Source organism: Mirounga angustirostris, unplaced genomic scaffold (assembly GCF_029215605.1).
Source record: "Mirounga angustirostris isolate CCGP_5_RB_7025 unplaced genomic scaffold, mMirAng1.0.hap1 SCAF_5, whole genome shotgun sequence".
Taxonomy (NCBI): domain Eukaryota; kingdom Metazoa; phylum Chordata; class Mammalia; order Carnivora; family Phocidae; genus Mirounga; species Mirounga angustirostris.
Window position 1 is genome coordinate 134309585 of NW_026991713.1, and position 21430 is coordinate 134331014.

The following is a 21430-nucleotide window of genomic DNA, read 5'->3' on the forward strand; positions in this document are numbered from 1 at the left end:
TCTTTCTTGAACAGCTATTGTACGAGGCTCAGAGAACCCAATTGGGCAAGACAGATGTGCCCCCCGCTGCCACCACTCAAAGTGCAAATGATGAGACACAGCCCTTACATCATCTCATTGTCTTTGGTAGAACCATGAAAGTGGCTGGCCGCACAGGGAGAGAACACAGAACTATGGGACTTGGCTGACTGGGTGGGGAGGGGAGGGAAGGCTTTCCTGAGAAAGTCATGTTCACGTTAGGAAGGATGGCAGGAGATGGGCTGGGGAGAGCAGTGGGCATGGTGAGTGGCCTGGGGGGCGTGGACCGAAGGCCAGAGTGGCCAGGGGGAAGAGTAGCTGGGGGGGGTTGGGGGCAGGTCCAGCAGAGCACTGAAGACTTCTTGAGGATTTTAGTTTTTATTCTAAGAGCAGCGGGCAACCAGGAAGGAGTGAAGTCATCCAATGCGCATTTCTGAAGATGACTGGCTGTATTACAGAAATGGATTAAAGGCTTTCAGGGAGAACAGGCAGGGAGACCAATTCAAAGGTTATTGCTGCTTTCAGGCAAGAGAGTGCAGAGGCCAGGCTGGATGGGGCCAAAGAGATAGAGATGGTGAGAGACTGATGGGGAGTGAAGGGAAGGGAAAGGGGTTTCCACGGATGACTCCCCAGTCCCTAGCCATGCTGGTTGGTGAGCACTTAAGACAAGGCTCCTGGAAGGCTTCTAAATGATGAGAGCCCTTACTGAACATTTTCCACATGCTTAGAACCTGGGGTGTATCCTAAGGGGCCCCTCGGAAAGCCAGACCCTGGCTACAAAGGCACTGAGTGCCACCCATGTTGCCCCGGAGAACACCTCTAAACAACCTGAAATGTGTTCATCTGTCCTGTCTTATCTGCACCCCTGCAGGCATCACATGCCCTCCTCCCATGTCGGTCGAACATGCAGACATCCGGGTCAAGAGTTACAACGTGAGCTCCAGGGAGCGGTACACATGTAACTCTGGCTTCAAGCGTAAAGCCGGGACATCCAGCCTGACCGAATGCGTGTTCAACAAGACCATGAACATGGCCCAGTGGACAATTCCCAATCTCAAGTGCATCAGTAAGTAGCCATCCCTGCAAGTCTCTCCATCCCCCTTCCCAAAGCCGTACAGAGCAGAACTGTAGTGTGGGAAGCTGAATGAGCCCATCTCTGGGGGACAAGACGTTTGTGTTGAGGTCTGAGGCTAAATAAACCAGTGGGCCTCTAAACAACGCCCCTGGGTGTTGAAAATACATAGGCTTTAGGGTCACAGTTTTGGGTTCCTTGAGCAAGTGTCTTACCATCTTGGAAGTCTTTGTTCCTCATCTAGAAAATGAACCCGATGTCAATGGTGTGGGCTGTAGCAGTGTGCCGTGAAACCTGGTCAATATTAGCTGCAGCCATCCCTCACTCTGTTGCATTTTGCTTTATTGCACTTTACAGATAATTATGTTCTTTACGAATTGAAGATTTGTGGCAATCCTGCTTCAAGAGAGTCTATTGACACCATTTTTCCAACAGTATTTGCTCACTTTGTATCTCTGTGTCACATTTTAGTAATTCTCGCAGCATTTCAAACTTTCTCATATTGGTTATGGGAGCTGGGACCAGTGATCCTTGATATTACTACTGGAATTCTCTTGGGGCACCACAAACCGCACCCATGTAAGATGGTTAACTTAATCAATGGATGTTGTATATGTCTTCTGATCGCTCCATGGACTGGCCATTCCCCGTCTCTCTCCCTCTCCTTGGACCTCCCTACTCCCTGAAACAGAGCAATATTGAAATTAGGCTAATTAACAGCCCTACGATAGCTTCTAAAGGTTCATGTGAAAGGAAGAATCACATCTTTCTCTTCAAGTCAAAACTAGGAATGATTAGGTTAGTGAAAAAAGCATGTCAAGTCAAGATAGGCGAAAAAATAGGCCTCTTGTGCCAAGTTATGAATGCAAAGGAAAAGTCCTTGAAGAAAACTAAAAGTGCTACTCCAGAGAACACACAAAAGGTAAGTAAACAAAACAGACTTATTGGTGATATGGAGAAAGTTTTAGGGGTCCAAATAGAAGGTCAAACCAGCCACAACACTCCCTTAAGCCAAAGCCTCATCCAGAGCAAGGCTCTCTCTTCAATTCCATGAAGGCTGAGAGAGGTGAAGAAGCTGCAGAAGAAATGCTTGAAGCGAGCACAGGTTGGTTCATGCACTTCAAGGAAAGAACCCATCTCCATAACATAAGAGTGCAAAGTGAAGCAGCCAGTTATCCAGAAGATCTGGCTAAGATAATTAATGAAAGCTGCTACACTAAACAACAGATCCTCAACGCAGACAAAACAGCCTTAGTATGGAAGAGCCCATCTAGGACTTTCCCAGCTGGAGAGGAGAAGTCAATGCCTGGCTTCAAAGCTTCAAAGGACAGGCTGACTCTCTTTTTAGGGGCTAATGCAGCTGATGACTTTAAATTGAAGCCAATGCTCACTGACCATTCTGAAAATCCCAGGAAACTTAAGAATGATGCTAAATCTATTCTGCCTGTGCTCTATAAAGGGAACAACAAAACCTGGATGACAGCACATCTGCTTACAACATGGTTTACCGAATATTTTAAGCCCACTGTTGAGACCTACTGCTCAAGAAGTTTCCTTTCAAAATATGACTACTCATTGACAATGCACCTGGTCACCCAAGAACTCTGATTGAGATGAAAATGAAATTAATATTGTTTTCATGCCTGCTAAAAAAAATATCCATTCTGCAGTCCCCGGATCAAGGAGTCATTTCCACTTTCAAGTCTTAGTATTTAAGGAATACATCCCATAAGGCAATATCTACCACAGACAGTGATTTCTCTGATGGATCTGAGCAAAGTAAATTAAAAACCTTCTGGAAAGGAGTCACCATTCTAGATGCCATTAAGAACATTCATGATTCACAAGAAGAGGTCAAAATATACACATTCACAGGAGTTTTGGAGAAGTTGATTCCGGACCTCATGGACGACTTTGAGGGGCTCAAGACTTCAGTGGAGGAAGTCACTGCACATGAGGTGGAAACAGCCAGAGAACCAATTAGAAGTGGAGCCTGAAGATGGGACTGAATTGCTGCGATCTCATGATCAAACTTGAACAGACGAAGAGTTGCTTCGAGCAAAGGAAGTGGTTTCTTGAGATGGAATCTACTCCTGGTTAAGATGACAACAAAGGATTTAGGATATTACATAAACTCAGTTGATAAAGCAGAGGCAGGGTTTGAGAGGACTGACTCCAATTTTGAAAGAAGTTCTACTGTGGGTAAAATGCTATCAAACAGCACCACCTGCTATAGAGAAATCATTCGTGAAAGGAAGAGTCAGTCACTGGGGCAAACTTCATCAGTGTCTTATTTTAAGGAATTGCCACAGCCATGCCCAGCTTCAGCAGCCACCACCCTCATCAGTCAGCAGCCATCAACATCGAGGCAAGACCACCCCCACCAGCAAAGATTATGACTCACTGAAAGCTCAAATGATGGTTAGCATTTTTTAGCAGTATTTTTAAATTAAGGTATATGTATTGATTTTTTTTTAGACACTATGCTATTGCCCACTTCATAGACTATAGTATAGTGCAAACATAACTTTTCTATGCACTGAGAAACAAAAGATTCATTTGACTTGCTTTATTGCCACATTTACTTTATTGTGATGGTCTGGAACAGAACCCACAATATCTCTGACATATGCCTTTAAGATGATGGTAGCAAGAATTTGGCATGCTTGCTTCCCAGAGAGCTTCCCAATTTCTCCCTAGAAGATAACCTGTAGGGAAATTATTAGGGTTCTTTGTTGTTACCCACCCAGAAGAATGGGGGCTACCCAAGGAGCAGAGACTCCCTTAGCTTGGTCACCCATGTCTGGTGTCCAGCCAGCACTCCAGAGCCCATGTGAGGGATGGTTGTCAGAATCTATTTTTTTATGAACCATCCACAACTGGATAACTATGTCAGAAGCCAACAATCTTGGAGTGGAAGTCAATAGTGCTATTTCCAGGAATACTAAGGTCCTTACTCTAGAAAAATAAAGATTAACTCATGGTTTATTGCATATTTGGTACATGTCCAACTGCAAGCTAGAGACTTTCTCATATATGTGAAAATTCTCAACTCCTCCCTGGGGAAGTGGACAAAAGGGGTTGTTCTAGAGCAAACTCACTCTGCTGTAGGATTCCTTGAAGAGCCAGACCTTCTCATTGATTTTGTGCACCTGCCCCCTCCCCCTGCATGACATCATGCAGACATCAGAGGCAGGGCGAGGAAGAAGCCTTCTATTTATTGCAAAGGAATCGCTCAGCTGGGGGACATAGTGCCAGATGGCATCAAGTGCGACTGAAGTGCTGAGCTAGCTGGGTGACGAAAGGTATGAGCAATAACACTATGGCAAAGACACAGAGTAGACATCTTATTCTGTCCAGTGTGGGCACCTGCTGGTACGTGTAATCCAGGGGCAAAAATAAGGGCTTTCCAACACAGGCAAAGTGACTGTTTCTTCAAAGTGCCAATTCCTTTGGGTGAATGAATCTAAGATGGGGAAGAGTTGTAGGCTCTGAACTGGTTGGTGGGGGGTGGGGGTAGAGAAAGCAAGGGGGAGAGACCTGGGATCATAGACTTTTAGAACCTAAAGACTGGAGGATCTTTAGGTTTCATGTAGCCCAAAGAATCCTCACCTTTTACCACTAACAACTCCATTACTTTTCCTAACCTCCTGTGCTTGGAATGCTTTTTTTTTTTCCTTACAAAACAACTGAATCTACTGATAATCATTTATTTTCCCATGTAAAAGACAGTATTATAAAACTGAGTTGATCTCATTGATACCATTCTAACTGAAAATAACAAGACATTTGATATGTGTGCAGTCTTTTTGAAAGGCTAGAAAAAGAGTTTGCCCTCTGTTTGCATTTGCCTGGGAATTGCAGATTGGGAAACATTGTTGCATATTTCTCGGGCTTCTGACCTATCCCGGGAAGCCAGATATCTCTATTTTAAATTTATATGTTGGTTTTTTTTTATTTCTATGTGGTTGTGAAGCACTCCAGGTTCCACCCTCAGGCTCATGAATGCCATGTGGTTATCCTCTCTCTAGGAGACCCCTCCCTGACTCACCTAAGGCCATCCTCCACAGAAGTGCCAGCAGGGGTGACCCCAGAGCCACAGAGCACCTCCCTTTCTGGAAAAGGTAGGGATGTTGGAAACTTTTTAAGGACTCCCATTCCCTGCGACCACGCAGGTCCCCGTGAGCCCCTCAGATTCTTGGACCAACCGCTGGAGTTCCACGGCCAACTTAAACAACAGGACACACTTTTTATTAACATCAACATTATATTAGCTTCATTTTCTCTTTTAAATCATTTTCTCTTTTAAAACCTTGATAGCTAGGTTTCGGCTGCACATAATTAATGATGGTTCAAAACCCACTCTTACAATGCCAGATCAGACTTAGCTGTAGACGTGCTTCCTCATCAAAACTGGGGAGGATCTGCGGTTTTGCCTGCCTTACATGTTAGCCCGCCAACACGTCATGGGTGCTGGCGGAAAACAGGACGTTCCTGCTCCAGAGACCAAGGACGTTCTTCCTTCCATGGCACAGCAGGCAGCAGGACCCTCGGCATGTTTGCCTCAATTTCCTCATCTCTGTATCCCACAGGGGCAATGGGGAGGGGCCTCCAAGATGCCTGCACATCCAGCAGGCTGCTTCATAGCAGAGGAAGCCTGAGTTCAAGAAACTGGTGCTCGCTTCGGCAGCACATATACTGAGTTCAAGAAACTGGAGTCTTTTATAACCGGCTGACCATGTCTGTCCTTTGCTCCAGGGTGAGGCGCTGTCTGTACCTTCCAAGGCTATAGGAACATCTTTGGAAAGATAGTCCCAAGAGAGGGCTGCCGGTGCCTCTGCCGAGAAGACGTGCAGAAACATGAGGGACCCATGCAGAACTGTTCCCCCAACGGGGGGCTGCTGGGTACAGAAGCACTGCACAAAGCTGCCAACGTTACGCATTTCCAGGGTCTTAGCTAATCTTCTATCCCAATTTCCTCAGCACCGTCCTGATGTTAAGAAAATTTGAAACCATAAATGCTAATGTCTTGGGACAATGTGCCCTACATCCTAGGGAAGCCTTACTTTAGACTTAACGCCTGATTTTTTTGTGTCCCGTTATCCAGTGTGGTGCTTCCCCACCCCCGTCTCCCCCTTCGTGCCCGGCACAGTCAGCCTGCTGCGGTTGGCTGCACTGCTCGGGCTCGCCTCCCCTTGAGCACGGCTTCCTAACCGTGGACACATGTGGGGACCTCCCCGGAACTCTGGCGGTCTGGGGAGCAGCCTGGGAATTAGGGTTCTAGAATCTCCCCAGGTGGTTCTTAGGGAGCCAAAGCTGAGTAGCAATGCCGAAGGGGGGATGGCGAGGCCAGAGGGAGGCTTCCTCCTAGTTAGTTAGGTAGTTTGTTGACTACAAACAGGAGGATATGGTTGAGCGCTGACTACATTTAAGTTTGGAGTAATTCCAAAACCCCTTTGACCCAAGTCACATCTGGTGCACCAACTGATGAGAATAATCAAGGCTGGTCTCTGCCAGCCTTGCCTTCGTGCATGGAACACTTGGTCAGGTGAAAGGCGTGGGAGTGTAATCTCCGACACGGGGTGACGTGGCCATGGGCACTTGGATGGAAATGCTTTGGGGGAGCTCTGTCTGCAGAGCGCCCGGAGTGCTGGCAGCCCGGATGGTGTGAGGTACGTGTGAGGTACTGATGGGGGACGAAGGGGCAGGAGGACGTCTCACAGCATAAGCGGCTGGGACAGCAGCCCCACACGGCGTGGCCAGACAGCCAACGGTGCTGGGGTCACAGAGGCACTTGTACCATGCTTCACAGTTTGGGGGCAGCCATTTGCCAGGTCGACAGGGACAGTGAGGGCCTGGACACAAGGCGGGCTGCCCTCCCCTCGATCAGCGCAAAACCAGGACCCTTCCTTCAAATACGCTCTCTAGGATTCGGTCAGGCTGAACCTCAGGCTTCCCCCCCATTTCAGAAGTCATGTGCAAACACGTAGAAAATAAATGAAAATCCGCACCCCAGATGTCTTTGGCAAATACAGTTGCACTCGGTTTTTGAGAACAGCCTCCCATAGCATCCGAGTCTACCCAAATCCGTGGCATCTCGAACTTTGCCCCATGATAAACAGCTGCAGAGCCTCTAGCATTCTCGAAAGTCCCGTGGCCATTCCAGATGGATGAACAGGTTACCCACCTAAGGGATTTTCCCAAAGAGCCATGGAGGAGTGTGCCGGGGGAGGGCTGGCCCGCGGTGGGCTTCACTAGAGCAAGCATCAAGTCCACTCTCTTCTGGAGCTGAGCAGAGACACGAGTCTAAATATTCATGTTCTCCATATCTTGCGCTTTCCTACAGAACCAGCTTTCACTTCCACATCAGACACCACAGTGGCCACAAAGCCCGATATTGTGCCAGGCTCCAGGCCGATGCCATCAAAGCCTCCTGCTACAGGAACCACAGGGCCGATCAGTCAGGAACCCTCCCAAGCCCTACCTCAGACAACGGCAAAGGCCTTGGAACGCACTCCCTCCGCCTCACAGGAGACACCAGGTTAGCACTGGCTTTGCATACTTTAGGAGAGGTCAGCAACCCGTGGGCTGCTTCTGGGAAGCGGGTGGAGACCTCGAGTGAGCCGACTGCACAGCATTATACCATCTGACCTGAAGTCCAGACAACTCAGTAACCCCCCGCTCGCTGCTCTGTGCCACAGCCTCCCTGCTCTGCCCTCTAACCTCTGTGCTCTGCCCTGCTTCAGCCCAGCTGGAAAAGAAAGTCCATCTCCTGGATGGGACAAGGCTCACCGTACAGACCTGCATGGCAGAGGCTTGCCAGTCTGAATAATATCTGCCTCCTCTCAATATGGGAGGACAGTGGAAGCCTTCTGCAATCTGGAGTCACAGTCTGTGGGATGGAAAAGTTCTTGGTAATCTGTATCTTCCGTAAAAGCATAGCTGATTCTTCGTGGCGTGTTTTTCTCTACTACAATACCATTGATTATGCTCTCCACCCGCCCCGTGCTGTACCTTTCATCCCCGTGACTTATTCATTCCATCACTGGAAGCCTGGACCTCCTGCTCCCCCTTCACCCGTTCTGCCCATCCCACCCCCCCCACCACCACCACACACACACTCCTCCCCTCTGGCTGTCATCAGTTTGTTCTCTGTGTTTATGGGTCTGTTTCTGCTTTTGTCTGTTTGTTCATTGGTTTTGTTTTTTAGATTCCACATCTAAGTGAAATCATATGGTATTTGTCTTTCTCTGACTTATTTCACTTAGCATAATACGCTCTACGTCCATCCATGGTTATTGAATGGCAAGATTTCATTCTTTTTTATGGCTGAGTAATACTGTGTATATATATACCACATCGTTATCCATTCATCTACTGATGGACACTTGGACTGCTTCCATATCTTGCCTACTGTAAATAATGCTGCAATAAACATAGGAGTGCATATATCTTTTCAAATTAGTGTTTTTGTTTTCTTTGGGTAAATACCTGGCAGAATTACTGAATCATATAGCTTTTTCCATTTTTAATTTTTTTGAGGAACCTCCATACTGTCTTCCACAGTGGCTGCACCAGCTTGCATTCCTACCAACAGTGTTTTCTCCACATCCTCCATAACAATTGATGTTTCTTGTCTTTTTGATTCTAGCCATTCTCACAGGGGTAAGATAATGTGTCACTGTGGCTTCACATTTGCCTTTCCCTGATGATCAGTGATGTTGAGCATCCATTCGTGTGCCTGTTGGCCATCTGTGTGTCTTCTCTGAAAAAGTGTCTATCTGGTCCTCTGCCCATTTTTAATTGGACTATTTGCTTGTGTGTGTGTGTTGAGTTGTATAAGTTCTTACACACTTTGGATATTAACCCTTATCAGATATGTCACTTGCAAATATCTTCTCCCATTTAGTAGGTTGTCTGTTTGTTTTGTTGATGTTTTCCTTTGCTGTGCAAACAGGGCATATTTGATTCTTAAGCATGGCCCAGCATCTAAATAAATTACCCTTATTCTCTGCTAAAGGGAATTTGGTTTTGCCAGCCATCAATCTCTTAAGGCTTTAGGATGGAAACCAAATTGTCCAAAATTCCTCCTCCTTAATGAGAAACTAGTGCCTTAACTGAGAAACAGCAATAACTCAGCTGCAATCTCTTCTCTGCAGGTACATATTCATACAGTTCTGGAGCTGTGACTGGTAAGTATTTTTTTTTCTCTTGTCCTAGCAGTGTTTATGCCCAGAGGACCTCAGTCACAGGGGGTGGGACAGTCCTGGTTTATGTGCTGCCCCAGCCTGGCCACCAGCAGCATCCCCTTCTCCGCTCAAGAGTGTCTTGGTTTAGATAGTAAGTTATAGGATCACCCTACTTATGGGATTCTAACATGACTGCTTATCTCACTATTGGTAGCTCCTCCCTGTCAGGCTACTGATGTGGGAACCAGAGAGCTGACGCATCACAAAAGAGCCTCCTTCCCCTAAGCAGGGCTGGACTTGCATACAGGACTTACCAGAACACCACACATGTGTACTACTGTCATTGCAATGCTGTTATTCTGTCATAAACTGCATTCATCTTTCACAGGGTTTCAGCATGATGCCCTTCACAGCAAGGCTGCTCAAATGTCTCAATATAAGAGGCTTCTTTTTACAGAAGAAGCACACAACTTTAAAGCTAGGAGAGAAAGTGAATGACCCAGGGAATGTGAGGATGGGAGTGGAAAAGTGTTCGCAAGAATTAAAGAAAGAGAGGAAGGAAGGGGAGGAGAGAGGAAGAAGAGAGAAGGGAGAGAGAATTGCAATCATAAGAAAGAATCTAAGATTTTTGTCTGACAAGTTTTCAAGAAGCAAAAAAAACCCAAAAAACAAAAAAAAAAACACCGTAACTTCGTAAGACAAAAATTATTTCTATTTTCCATTTACAAGTTTTTCTACTGGAGAATGACTCATTTTTGTGGCTATATTTTATCTGCATCAGGTGTCATCTAGGGGCACCCAGGTGGCTCAGTTGGTTAAGTATCAGACTCTTTCAGCTCAGGTCGTGATCTCAGGGCATGAGATTGAGCCCCACGTTGCCCCGCATCACCCTACATTGGCTCCATGCTCAGCGGGGCGTCTGCTTCTCTCCCTCTCCCTCTGATCCTCCCCCTACTCCCACTCTCTTCTCTCTCTCTCTCAAATAAATAAGTAAATAAATAAATAAAATCTTTTTTTTAGAAGTGTCATCCAGAAAAAAAAATTGAGGGGTGCCTGGGTAGCTCAGTCAGTTAAGCATCCAACTCCTTCAGCTCAGGTCATGATTGTGGGATGGAGCCCCTCTCTCCCTCTCCCTCTGCACTGCATCCTCCCCCACACAGGTTCATGTGCAAGTACTCTCTCTTAAAAAAAAAAAGGCCAACCAAGTGGGTTTAGTCATTTCAGCAGCTAGTTGATTAGAATGGTTTTTAAAATGATCAAAATGTATATGCAAAGGCAAGACAATAAAAAAAAAAGCCCATCTGGAGAGTATTTTCATGGAGAAACTGTGGGACTAATGACAAGGACACTGAAACAAAAATATGTTTATCACTTAAGAGGCAACCAGTAAATAAAGTAGCTAACCTAATTTTTCTCCTATGTCACATATTACATTAACCTTTCTACAAAGTTTTACATTTTTTATTCATTTTTTTGAATTGGTAATATTTGCACAGGGTTTAAAAATTACAAATTACAAAAAGATATAGAGCAAAAAGCCCCATCTCAGACTGAAAATCCCCTTGCAGGAAGAAAGCAACTCCTGCTACCAGATTTCTGTGTGTCCTTTCAGAGAGTCACCCTGTAAATAGCTCACAGAGGATATATGATGCTAAACAGGTATTGTATTTTCACTGTTTTGCACCTTGTTCATTTTCACCTAATGGTATCTCTTGGAAATCCTTCCATATCAATACATTAAAACCACTTCGTTCTTTAAAACAGCTACAAAAAATCCTACCATATGGATTTGCCAGAATTTATGTAGCCAACCCCCTATTTGGACATGTGACTGTTTACATTCTTTGACTATGTTACAAACAGTGATTAATCGGAAAACCTATCATTTTGCTGTGGGCAAGTATATCTGTAGGAAAAAATCCTGTATATAAAATTTGAGGGTCCATGTTTTCTAAGTAGATTTTCAAACAACTACTTTATTATGGGATATCATCTTACATTTTTCCAGCTTATGATTTTCACTAGATTAAAATATCAGAAAGTCTCCCCAGTTCTGAAGTATAATGTAATACACATTAACTGAACACCTGCAATAGGCAAAAATAGCTCCGTGCAAGAAACTGCGGAAATACAGAGATTAAAAAACAAAAACAAAAAACTTTAAATCTTTCCTGTTATGTGAGTAAGATTTCCTTCTTCCAGGGGCTTCAAGATAAACATGTTAGCACCTAACTTACAAGACAGATCAAGTAATTGTTAGCAAAGAAATAAAAAATAAAGATGAGTTCTATTTCATTAGGTGTTATTTAAGTTTTATTGGCTAAGAAGGTGTAAACTGAAATTAAAATCATGCTAGTTTTCTAAAAACATTTAATGATGGTGCCTGCCAAGTCTGTCATATACAGTCCTAGCTACCTGAGACCCAAAAGTTTGCCCCTGTCAGGTACAAACGGCAGAGATACCAGCTGGCTCCTTGGGCATCCGTAGGTGTTGCCATTTCTGCATGAATAAGCAATCGGTTGACCATGTTTGTAAGCAAATATAGATGCTTTACCATAATAATCACTCAGCAAATGTTAATTAACTTAATATTTTCATCAGCCCATTGATAACTACCAATATCACAATTTTTAAAGTTACATAAATTATCACAACTTATAAAAGTTGCTTTTTTCAGTTCAAAAGAAAATGGTAAATAGTAGATGCTCAATAAATAGTGAGCGAGCAAATGAATATGTTAATTTGAGGACTTTAACATTTTAATAAATGTTTAGGAAGTGCGATTCTTCATTTCATTGTCTTAAGTATCTACAGGCTCACTTGGCAGGCTTTTTTTCCTTTAAGATTTTATTTATTTATTTTAGAGAGAGAGAGCACAAGCATGGGGAGGGACAGACGGGAGAGAATCCCAAGCAGACTCTGTGCTGAGTGCAGAGCCCCATACAGGGCTCAATCTCATGACCCTGAGATCACAACCTGAACTGAAACTAAGAGTCAGATGCTTAACCAACTGAGCCACCCAGGCGCCCCTTGGCAGTCCTTTTAAGCAATAATTTCATTCAGCTATTCCAATATCCCATATCTGATCTTTGACTAGGCTATTCCTGAGGACTCCTGATTGTAAAGTAAAAAGCCAGAATGTCACCTATGACAGTGTTTACATTGCCATGTTCATTTAAGACACAAGGAGGGAAGAGTTAATTCTTCAGACTGTGTTATACTTCTCATCTTTCATATCTGAAATCGATTTGCTGCAGTTGATATGCTCAGCCTTTAATAGGAGCTAGCTCTATATTATATCATTCCTCTGTTTATTCAATGTAGATTGAGTTCTAACTCTGTGCCGGGTTGGTCCTCAGTTGCAATGAAATGCAGATTTCTCATTGAGAAGCAAATGGCACATCAAATGTCCTTTAACTTATGGACTGTGAATGGTTTCATTCAATCAGTTAGGTATTTATTGAGTACCTACTCTGAGCCCAACACTTGCTGTGTGCTTAGTGCAGTAAGAGACAGAAGAGAAACACTGCCCAGGAATAATGATAGTCTTACTTCAAAATGGCCTTCATCAGATGCAGGCACACCAGCACTCAGAGACAGCACTTCCTGGCTGATCTAGTTTGCAGGTACTGCTAAGGAATGGTGCCTTCCCCCACCCTGTTCTCAGAGGACCTTTTCATCATCCACATTGAACAATGGCCACTGGTTGCCTCGGCCACCTTCTTCGCTTTAGACCCAACACGCACTGCGGGTTGAAGTCAAGCCAGGGAGCTACTGGCCTTTCTCGGCCTCCTGAGCAATAATCCATCCCCACCCCCTACCCCCGCCCCTGACTCAAATCCTCCTCTGTTCTCCTCTGGCTCACCAAACCTCTCTCTCTTCCTTTTTCTACAACCCATGCATACCCTAGGAAACACAAAACGGTGGGGGAACTTGCCAGTTGATTTGTTTACCTAGCATCTTTGTGATTTTGGTTTCAATTTTTTTTACCCAGTTTGCCTGGATATAATGGAGGATGAGGCCAAGGGTATGAGTTTGTCCCTGGATTCAAAGTGCTCTGTCACATCATTGGCTCAGGGGCCTCTTCTCTCTCTGGAATTGGGAGTCTGCAGGCGTGATTCTCATTCAGAAGAAAAAGGAAGAGGCATTATGAAAGCAAAATTATAGCTGACATCAACCGGCCTTTTCCAGTAAATCCCTCTGCAGACAGTAAATGCATGACAAACTGATTAGTCAATGGAAGAAATAGTTTACCCTAGGGCACACCATCTCTTAGGAAGTATTTCTGGTTTTTAGTCATAATGATTAATGTTAAGTCTGAAAATTCAAAACATTTTTCACTAATTTGACATGCTTCCTTGTTATTTCCTTTGGGACTTTTCTATTCTCGTTTGTATTTACTTAGGCACAGGTAGTTTTGTTTTGACAACTTTACTGTTTCTTCTGATGACAGTACCATTTCAAAAATATCAGGGAAAAAGCAAACTTTTTAAAAAAGAAAATAAAGATTATCTACAAGCCCACCATTACTTAGTACCTTGGTATCTATTCTTCAAGGCTGTCCTGGGCCTATGGACACACGCATGGCTTACTGGAGATTATTTTTTGGTTCATTTTGATCTCAGCCAGTTTTTTTTCACCTAAGTAATTGGAGGCATCTTTCTGTGTTAATACAGATTCATTTCATAATTTTTAAAAGTTGGATGATAGTCCAATGTATGGGTATACCACAGCTTAATTAATTTTCCATTACTAAGAGATTGAGATTAACATTTTAAAAATTGTTTTAAATAATACTTCAGTGAATACTCCTGGATGTATTTGCCCATTTCCTTGGAATAAATTCCTAGAAGTGGGACTAGAGAGTCAACAGTGTGGTCTTCTCTAAAGCTGTTGTTCCATGTTGCCGAATGCTCTTGAGAAAAACTGTACTCCGTACCCGGCGGAGAATCTGAGTGTTTTCCCACATCCTTGTATTTCTCTGTTTTTCGATAGAGTTGTATTTTGAAGGCAAAGATAGGAGATGTATCCCGTACACGAGGTCGTGTGCTGGTTGTATAGGCCCAGGTCCAAACAGCCAGTCTAGGAGATGTGACTCGTGGTCCACAGTCAGACCACTGGCCCCCCCAGATGTTCAGGGTTGTCATCCTTCATGTAGGGTAGGTGGGTGATTTTTGCAGGGAGATTTCACAACGTGGAGGCAAACTGACCAACTCTGCCTGGAGCTTATTATTGATGCAAGTGTTTTTAAAATAGTTAGGTTCACCATGCCCTTGGGCTAAGCCCTCTGGCTTCCACATGGAGATCCCACTCTTCCTATCCTGTCTAATAAATCTTAAATGCCCTACAGCTGCTGGCCTCCTACCTCCAAGTGCCCCCACCACTCCAGGCTGTTCCTTTCAACTCAGCCCAAACAGGATCTTTCCCTTCTCCTAAGCCATGGCCTTACTCTCCTCTTATCCGTAACACCTTTTACAACACCTCCTTTCTCTCCTTACCACTCTTCCTCCACCATAAAAAGCTGCTAGTAAAAACACAATAATGATGGGGGTGCCTGGGTGGCTCAGTCAGTTAAGCATCCAACTCGATCTCAGCTCAGGTCTTGATCTCAGGGTCGTGAGTTCAAGCCCCGCATTGGGATCCATGCCCAGCGTGGAGCCTATTTAAAAAAAAAAAAAAAAAAGATGAAATTGGAAGAAGCATGGCACTGCCTGCTATTGTTTCTAAATGGGGATTCTGTGAAGTTGAAGAAAAGGGGGAGGTGGTCCCAAGGACAACTATTTTCTGACTTTGGATTGAGCAGCAGACCAGCCTTGCCATCTTGTGAACTCTGAGGCCTTTACTTTCTCCTCTCGTCCCATCACCATGTCACCCTGACCAGGAAGGATGGATTAGGAGCTGGGGATGTGGGACGACGTGAAAGGGGATGGTTTGAACTGGTGGTATTGGTGGGAAAAGAATGCACTTTCTGCCCAGAAGTAGAGCAGATTGGGCTGTGTGGACCTCCAGAAATGTCAGTAACAGTTAGCTGGGGCTGGGAAGGCATTTGGATCTCTCTGCAGGATTGTCAATTGTAAAGAGTTTTCAGATTCTTAGACATGAACCTGCTGCCAGGACTCTCCGCAGGACAGCTCTGTTCTGTTCTCTTGCAGTGGCGATCTTCACACCTGTCGCTGTGCTCGGGGTAGTATGTGCGGTGCTTCTTCTGGTCTGTTACCGAAAATCCAGGTGAGAAGCGCGAGGGAATCACAGAGGACGGGATTCTTCCTTCCCTCCCAGAAAAGAGCTGCATCATTATGTTTCTGCTGCCCCCTCAAAGCAAGACCCCCTTTCCTGGCTACTGAGGTGGGCTCTCACACCCGCTCACTCCTGTACCGGCCAATGGAGAGCTGGCCCTGGGAGGCCCCCCACAGGCCACCAGTAGGAGACACGGCAGCCAGAACCTAACTGGTGACAAGGGGCCGCTCTACCACAAGGAAAGAAAAGAATGAACGAAGTTTTCTTTCCTTTTCAGAAGCAAAGAACCTACCCAATAACCAATTTGATGGATATGGCAATTGCTGTGATACAGTCATGAATATATTTTCTTGAATGTTCTCATTAAATATAGGGATATTTTCTTATTTATGTGCTCATTCATGTAGGCCTGACTTTTGTATTTCTAATCATTGAAATTCTTATTTCAGCATTGGGTGACGAGAAGACTGTTTCTGCCACTTGCCAAAATTTCAGTTTTTATTTATTTTTCTAAACTTGAGGCCTTTTTATAATTTTCATTAAAGCCTCAAATGGCATATTCACCTTAATTTCATACTTGTATCAATTAGAACCTAGTAACCAGCATTCCATGTTGATATGGCTGTTCTGGATCCTTCCTCAGCAACATACAATGAACAGGAGAAATCAGATTTGTTGAAACAAAACTTTTGGCTGCTAATCATAAAGAATTCTTTTCTAAATATATCAGTATAAGGATGATACCATCCTTCGAGCCTCACTTTGGCAAAATGAATGTTCCATGAAATGCTACTGTGAAGCCGAAATGAAAAAGTCATCTAAAAATTCACATCCATCTTTGAAAGCTGTTAATACCATCCCAACCAAAAGAAATGCCATAAACCTCATAGATCATTTAGAAAGAGCACATTAAGGTTGATGTGTGACTCGAAAATCTGTCAAAACAATCCCCAAAATGCTAAAATGTTGGCAAAATAAAAAATGACTTTTAAAAGGACTTTCAAAGTGTTGTTATAACTAAATTTCCACATGACATGTTGTATTTGGAGTTACATTCTTAAAAAAGTATAATGACTAACTATCATTAACTTAAAAAATGTGCACAATTTTTTAAGACATTAAAAATAGGATCTTACAAGAATTTGTAAATTTGGTATATATGGCCAATAAATATGCTGATAAGATGAAAATATCAATATTCACTGACTATAGTAGAGAAATATTGATAAATATACCTGTAAGAACGGATAAACCTGAAAAGCATAACTACTTGGTCATTTGGTGAATCAATTCTTTGCTGTAAACTTATTTTTTACAGATGGGTTATTAGGTAGATTGGTCATTCAACAAACTGGCTTTCAGCAAATTATTTTCAGTACATTGGCCTAGAGTCCTGATTTATAGTTTAGCTCTCACTCCAAGGAGCTCAAAGTGCTACTTGATAATTGAAGTGTGGCTGACATACAATATCCTATTAGTTTCAGGGGTGCAGCATACTGATTCAGCATTTTTATGCATTATGAAATGACCCCCATGACAAGGCTAGTTACTACCTGATGCCATACAAAGTTATTACACTATGATTGACCATATTCCCTGTGCTGTACATTATATCCCCGTGACTTATTTTGTAACTGGAAGTTTGTACCTCTGAATCCCCTATTTCACCTGCCCCAGCCCCTCCCCTCTAGCAATCACCAGTTTGTTCTCTGTGTCCACAAGTTTGTTGGTTTTGTTTGTTCATTTTTGTTTTTTAGATCCCACAAATGAGTGAGATCATATGGTGTTTGTCTTTCTCTGACTTATTTCACTTAGCACTATAGCCTCTAGGTCCATGCATGTTGTTGCAAATGGCAAGATCTCATTATTTTTTATGGCTGAGTAATATTCTAGTGTGTGTGTGTGTGTATACACACACATCTTCTTTATTCATTCATCTATCAATGAACACTTAGGTTGCTTCCATATCTTGGCTGGTGTAAATAATACTGCAGTGAACACGGGGTGCAGCTATCTCTTCAAATTGGTGTTTTTGCTTTCTTTGGATTCAAAGTGTTTACTTTGAAATGTCCTAAAGAGTTGCCTATCCTCAAGAGGTAGATGACATAATCCATGAAAAAATTGCTGGCCCAGATACTCAGGACCAAAAAACACAGGTCCTTCAGTGACTGGGAAACATGTGGAATAAGATGTTCTGCCTCCCCCACTCTTGGTTACTCAGGAACTGATTAATATATTTGTTTCTTTAAACACATACCAAGTACCAAAAACTGTTTTAAAAGCTTTCTGAATATTACATCACTTTTATCAAGATGATCATGTCTGGCTTTGCCAGGCTCCTAGTTACTCTCTCCTTCTTGTGCCTGCCATCTGAACTACTGCTTTTTAGCAGAGAATTGGAAAAGAGGGGGTAAGCTGCTCCAGCAGCACTGATCAATCTTTGGTGGACGAGCAGCTTAAAATACCAAAGTAAGATTTCAATACCAGCCGTGACTGGAGGTAAGCTAGGTTTTCCCCATCTGAGTGTTCAACAGGAACTATCTGTTCACTCAAGCTGAGGGCGACCCGCTCCTCTTTTCAAAACCTCTGACTGATCTGCTTTACAGGCAAACTTCGCAGACACCCAGTGTTGAAATGGAAAGCATGGAAGAGATGCCAATGACTAGGGGAACCAGCAGCAGAGAGGAGGATGCAGAAAACTACCCACACGACCTGGGACACTCAGGGGGAGACTGAGGGCAGCAGAGACTTGAGCGAAGGCGCCAACCCTGCCCTAGCCGAAGAGGACCTGGAAACGACTCAAGGAGCTGGGCACCAGGAAACAGCCCATCAGGGTGATAAAACAAACGTCTTGGCATCATTTTATCAACAGCACCCAGCCAAGACACCTCCTAGGCTCTGCAGTCTCAGGATGGATGCTTGGGACCCGTCCTGCCCTGCCCGGCCTCAGGTGTAGGGCTGCCTTCCCCAGATCCCAGCAGTTGAAGCTTTCCTGGGAGTGGCTGAAGGCCTCGGCTTTCCTTTTATTTCATTGTGACATTTATTTGGGATGGCTTAGCAGCTTGACTATTCCACCCCTCATCCTGACTTGCAGTTTACAGAGAAAAGAAATACACCTGAGACTCTAAGATAATTCTGAGTCTCCTGCTGGCTTAAGAGATGTCTACAAGGATGACAACAGTGTTGCAGCTCTAAACGCTGTCCCTCTACTGAGGTGCTCTGCAGGCACTGAAAGGGAGCAGAGGTATCGTGCCCCATCAATCCACTTAAGGATTCACAAAGAAGGAAACTGAACTCAGTGACATTTTCCATGTATATGCATTTCTATTTATACTCCCTATTATATCTACATATTTTATATAACTGTTATTTTGAAATTGTGCCTTGTATAAACAAAATGTCTATTTTCAATATAAAAAAAAAATGCACTGAAAGAATCACTGAGAAGAAATGTGCCATAAATAAAAAAGAGGAGAAAGAGCGGGAATGCAGAGTCCCAAACAGTTGAGCTTGGCTTTTCTTTCTAAAAGGAGAAAAAAAAAAAAAAGACCTTGCCTAAAGCTAGATCAGATCACAGTTTTGGACTCTCTAACAAGATTTCCATGAGTGAAGCAGTAAGTGGCAGGTTATGGCCCAGGTGTGCCTGGCATACCCGCTGTCTCTTTCCCTGCACTGCTCGCTCTTTTTTTTTTTTTTAATAACATTTATTTCTAAAATCGGGGGCCTCATCCACCTCCTCATTTTATAGAGGAGAAAACTGAGGTCTATAGAAGTTGACTTGCCCAAGGTCACATGGCTCAATTAATGCCGGCTTGGGCTGGGCAATGTTTACGGAGGGCGATAGGGTAGGAGAGGAGCAGCCCCAACTAGAACTCAGCCGTTGATGGCCTCTCGCACAGCCAGGGGTAGTCAGGCCGCCATCACAAGCATTTGGAAAGTGGGACACAGACTCAGCCACCATCTACATGTCACCAGCAGCTCGCCAAGGGCCATTCCTTGCTAACTTCCTCGCGTCATCAAATTAGATGGTTTCATCAAAAGCGAAGGAAGGGTAGGACTTTCCAGTGGCTGGTGTTGGGATTTTAGAGCCATGCTGTTTTCACTCCCTGCAAATTCTCTTTCCCAATGAGAGGAAACTCATCGCTAACACATGAGCGGAGCCATTGTATTTGCTGGGCTTACTCACTTGATTATCCTGAGTCTGCCTGATTATCTAAATGTTTTGCTTCTCGCTTCAGCTGTTTGCCCCTCCGTTTCTAGAGTTTACCATTAACTGGATCCATTTTGTTCTTTATAAGTTTTAAGAGTTTGACCCTTGTGATTTCAAAAACTAATTTGACAGAAGACACAACTCGGCATAAAAAAAATTGACAGCCGTTCAGTAGAACCAGAATTTTGAAAGGTTTCTACTGGGTGTAAAAGAGTTAAGTCAAAGGGCTACTTCACAGCTTTGTGGTTCCATTTTACCACCATCTTTGGAAAACTAATATGACAACCTCCGGGGGGCCCATTTCGGAGCTGTAGAATCACCTGGCTCTGGTCCATCACAGAATAAGTCTGTGATCTATCAGGCACCAACCAAGTTCAAGCTGGACACGACAAAAATTAGATCTAACAAAGTAGATCGAGCAAGCATGGTGGGGTGGAGTTGAAGTCTGGAAGGACCCAGGCAGGTGGGGTGGGGGTGGAAAAATAAATCAAGTGTTTGTTTTAAAGAAGCAAAGGGGTAAAATGAATTCTCTTAGTAGGTGGTGCAGTCCTAGGGACATGTCTAAGTAAACCTCTATGATGCCAAGACATATCACAGCCCCAGAATTTACCCACTGAGCAGTGATGAACATCTTGAAATTAGGAACTATTTTCATCTTTGAATTTTCAGGGACTGCTGAAGTGCCCTGAAGGTGATTAAGAGAGTCTGCACAAGTAAAATAAAAGATTCTTAACCAAAATACAGCAAATTTCTCTGACATATGGTAGCCTGTTCTCAGGCACGGCTCTAAAGGAGGTGATGTTTGGGGGCACTCAGCTACTTGTCTTTCTGCATCTGGTCTCCCCATCCTGCCTTGACAATTCCAAGCACTGCCTCGCGTTCTGTCCCCATTTTACATGAAAATAGTACTTGCTGATGCCCAGAGGGTTTGGTTGGGGAGGACACGTGGGACCTGGAAGTGAGGAGGAGTGCGCAGAGAGCAATGATAAGCTACAGTGGAAGGGCGGGTGTGAGTTCTACCAGCAAGTGAGTAGTACGTAGGGGTGTGAGGTGCACCTCTTCTGCTGCATCACGGCCCCTTCCTAGTCCCTCCCGCCTCCCCCTATCAGGAGGCTGCATGCCAGAGTCCTCCGGAATCACCACCTTCCCCTACCCTACCAGAAAGCCTCTGATTCCTTCACCCTGGGAAGTGTCCTGCCGATTGAGCTGGTAAGATGCTACTTGCTCTAGTTATCTGTTGCTGCAAAACCCACCATGGAAACAGCAGCTTGAAACTACCACTGTTTATGATCTCTGGGGGCCAACTGGGCTCAGCCGGGCAGCTGTGCTTTATGCGGCAGCAACTAGGCACACTCACTCAGCTGCATTCAGCATGGCTGGGCTGAGCTGGAAGGTCTAAGAAGGCTTCACGGGCTCATCCGGGGCCTTAGCATGCCTCCGAGCTGGCCTGGGCTTCCTGGCAGCATGGCAGCTTTGGGGAAGTCAGAAGAAACTGCCAGGCCCCTTAAAGGCTAGGGTAGGGACCGCCACACGTCATGTCTGTGCATTTTATTGGTCAGAGCAAGTCACCAGGCAGCCAGATTCAAGGGGAGGGGTAACAACAAAAGGAATCAATGGAAACTATCTTTGGAGACTCTCTACCACAATACTTCCCGGGGCCATCAGAGAAATGGAATTTGTCTTTCAATCTCTGGCATTCAATAA

The 21430-nt window shown here is 44.3% G+C and overlaps 1 protein-coding gene across 2 annotated transcripts in view; it reads left to right on the plus strand.

Moving 5' to 3' along the window:
• Nucleotides 1-19092, plus strand: part of IL15RA (interleukin 15 receptor subunit alpha) — a 48981-nt gene extending 29889 nt beyond the window's left edge. Inside the window, exons 2-7 of one of the 2 annotated variants that reach the window (XM_064592101.1) lie at nucleotides 890-1084; nucleotides 5122-5214; nucleotides 7437-7631; nucleotides 9250-9282; nucleotides 15432-15507; nucleotides 18123-19092. In XM_064592101.1, coding sequence (XP_064448171.1) covers nucleotides 890-1084; nucleotides 5122-5214; nucleotides 7437-7631; nucleotides 9250-9282; nucleotides 15432-15507; nucleotides 18123-18252 — 722 coding nt within the window. In that variant the 3' untranslated portion in view covers nucleotides 18253-19092. Of the gene's footprint in view, nucleotides 1-889; nucleotides 1085-5121; nucleotides 5215-7436; nucleotides 7632-7836; nucleotides 7947-9249; nucleotides 9283-15431; nucleotides 15508-18122 lie in introns of those variants that run through there. The other variant, XM_064592102.1, reaches the window with a different exon arrangement.
• Nucleotides 19093-21430: the final 2338 nt, after the last annotated feature.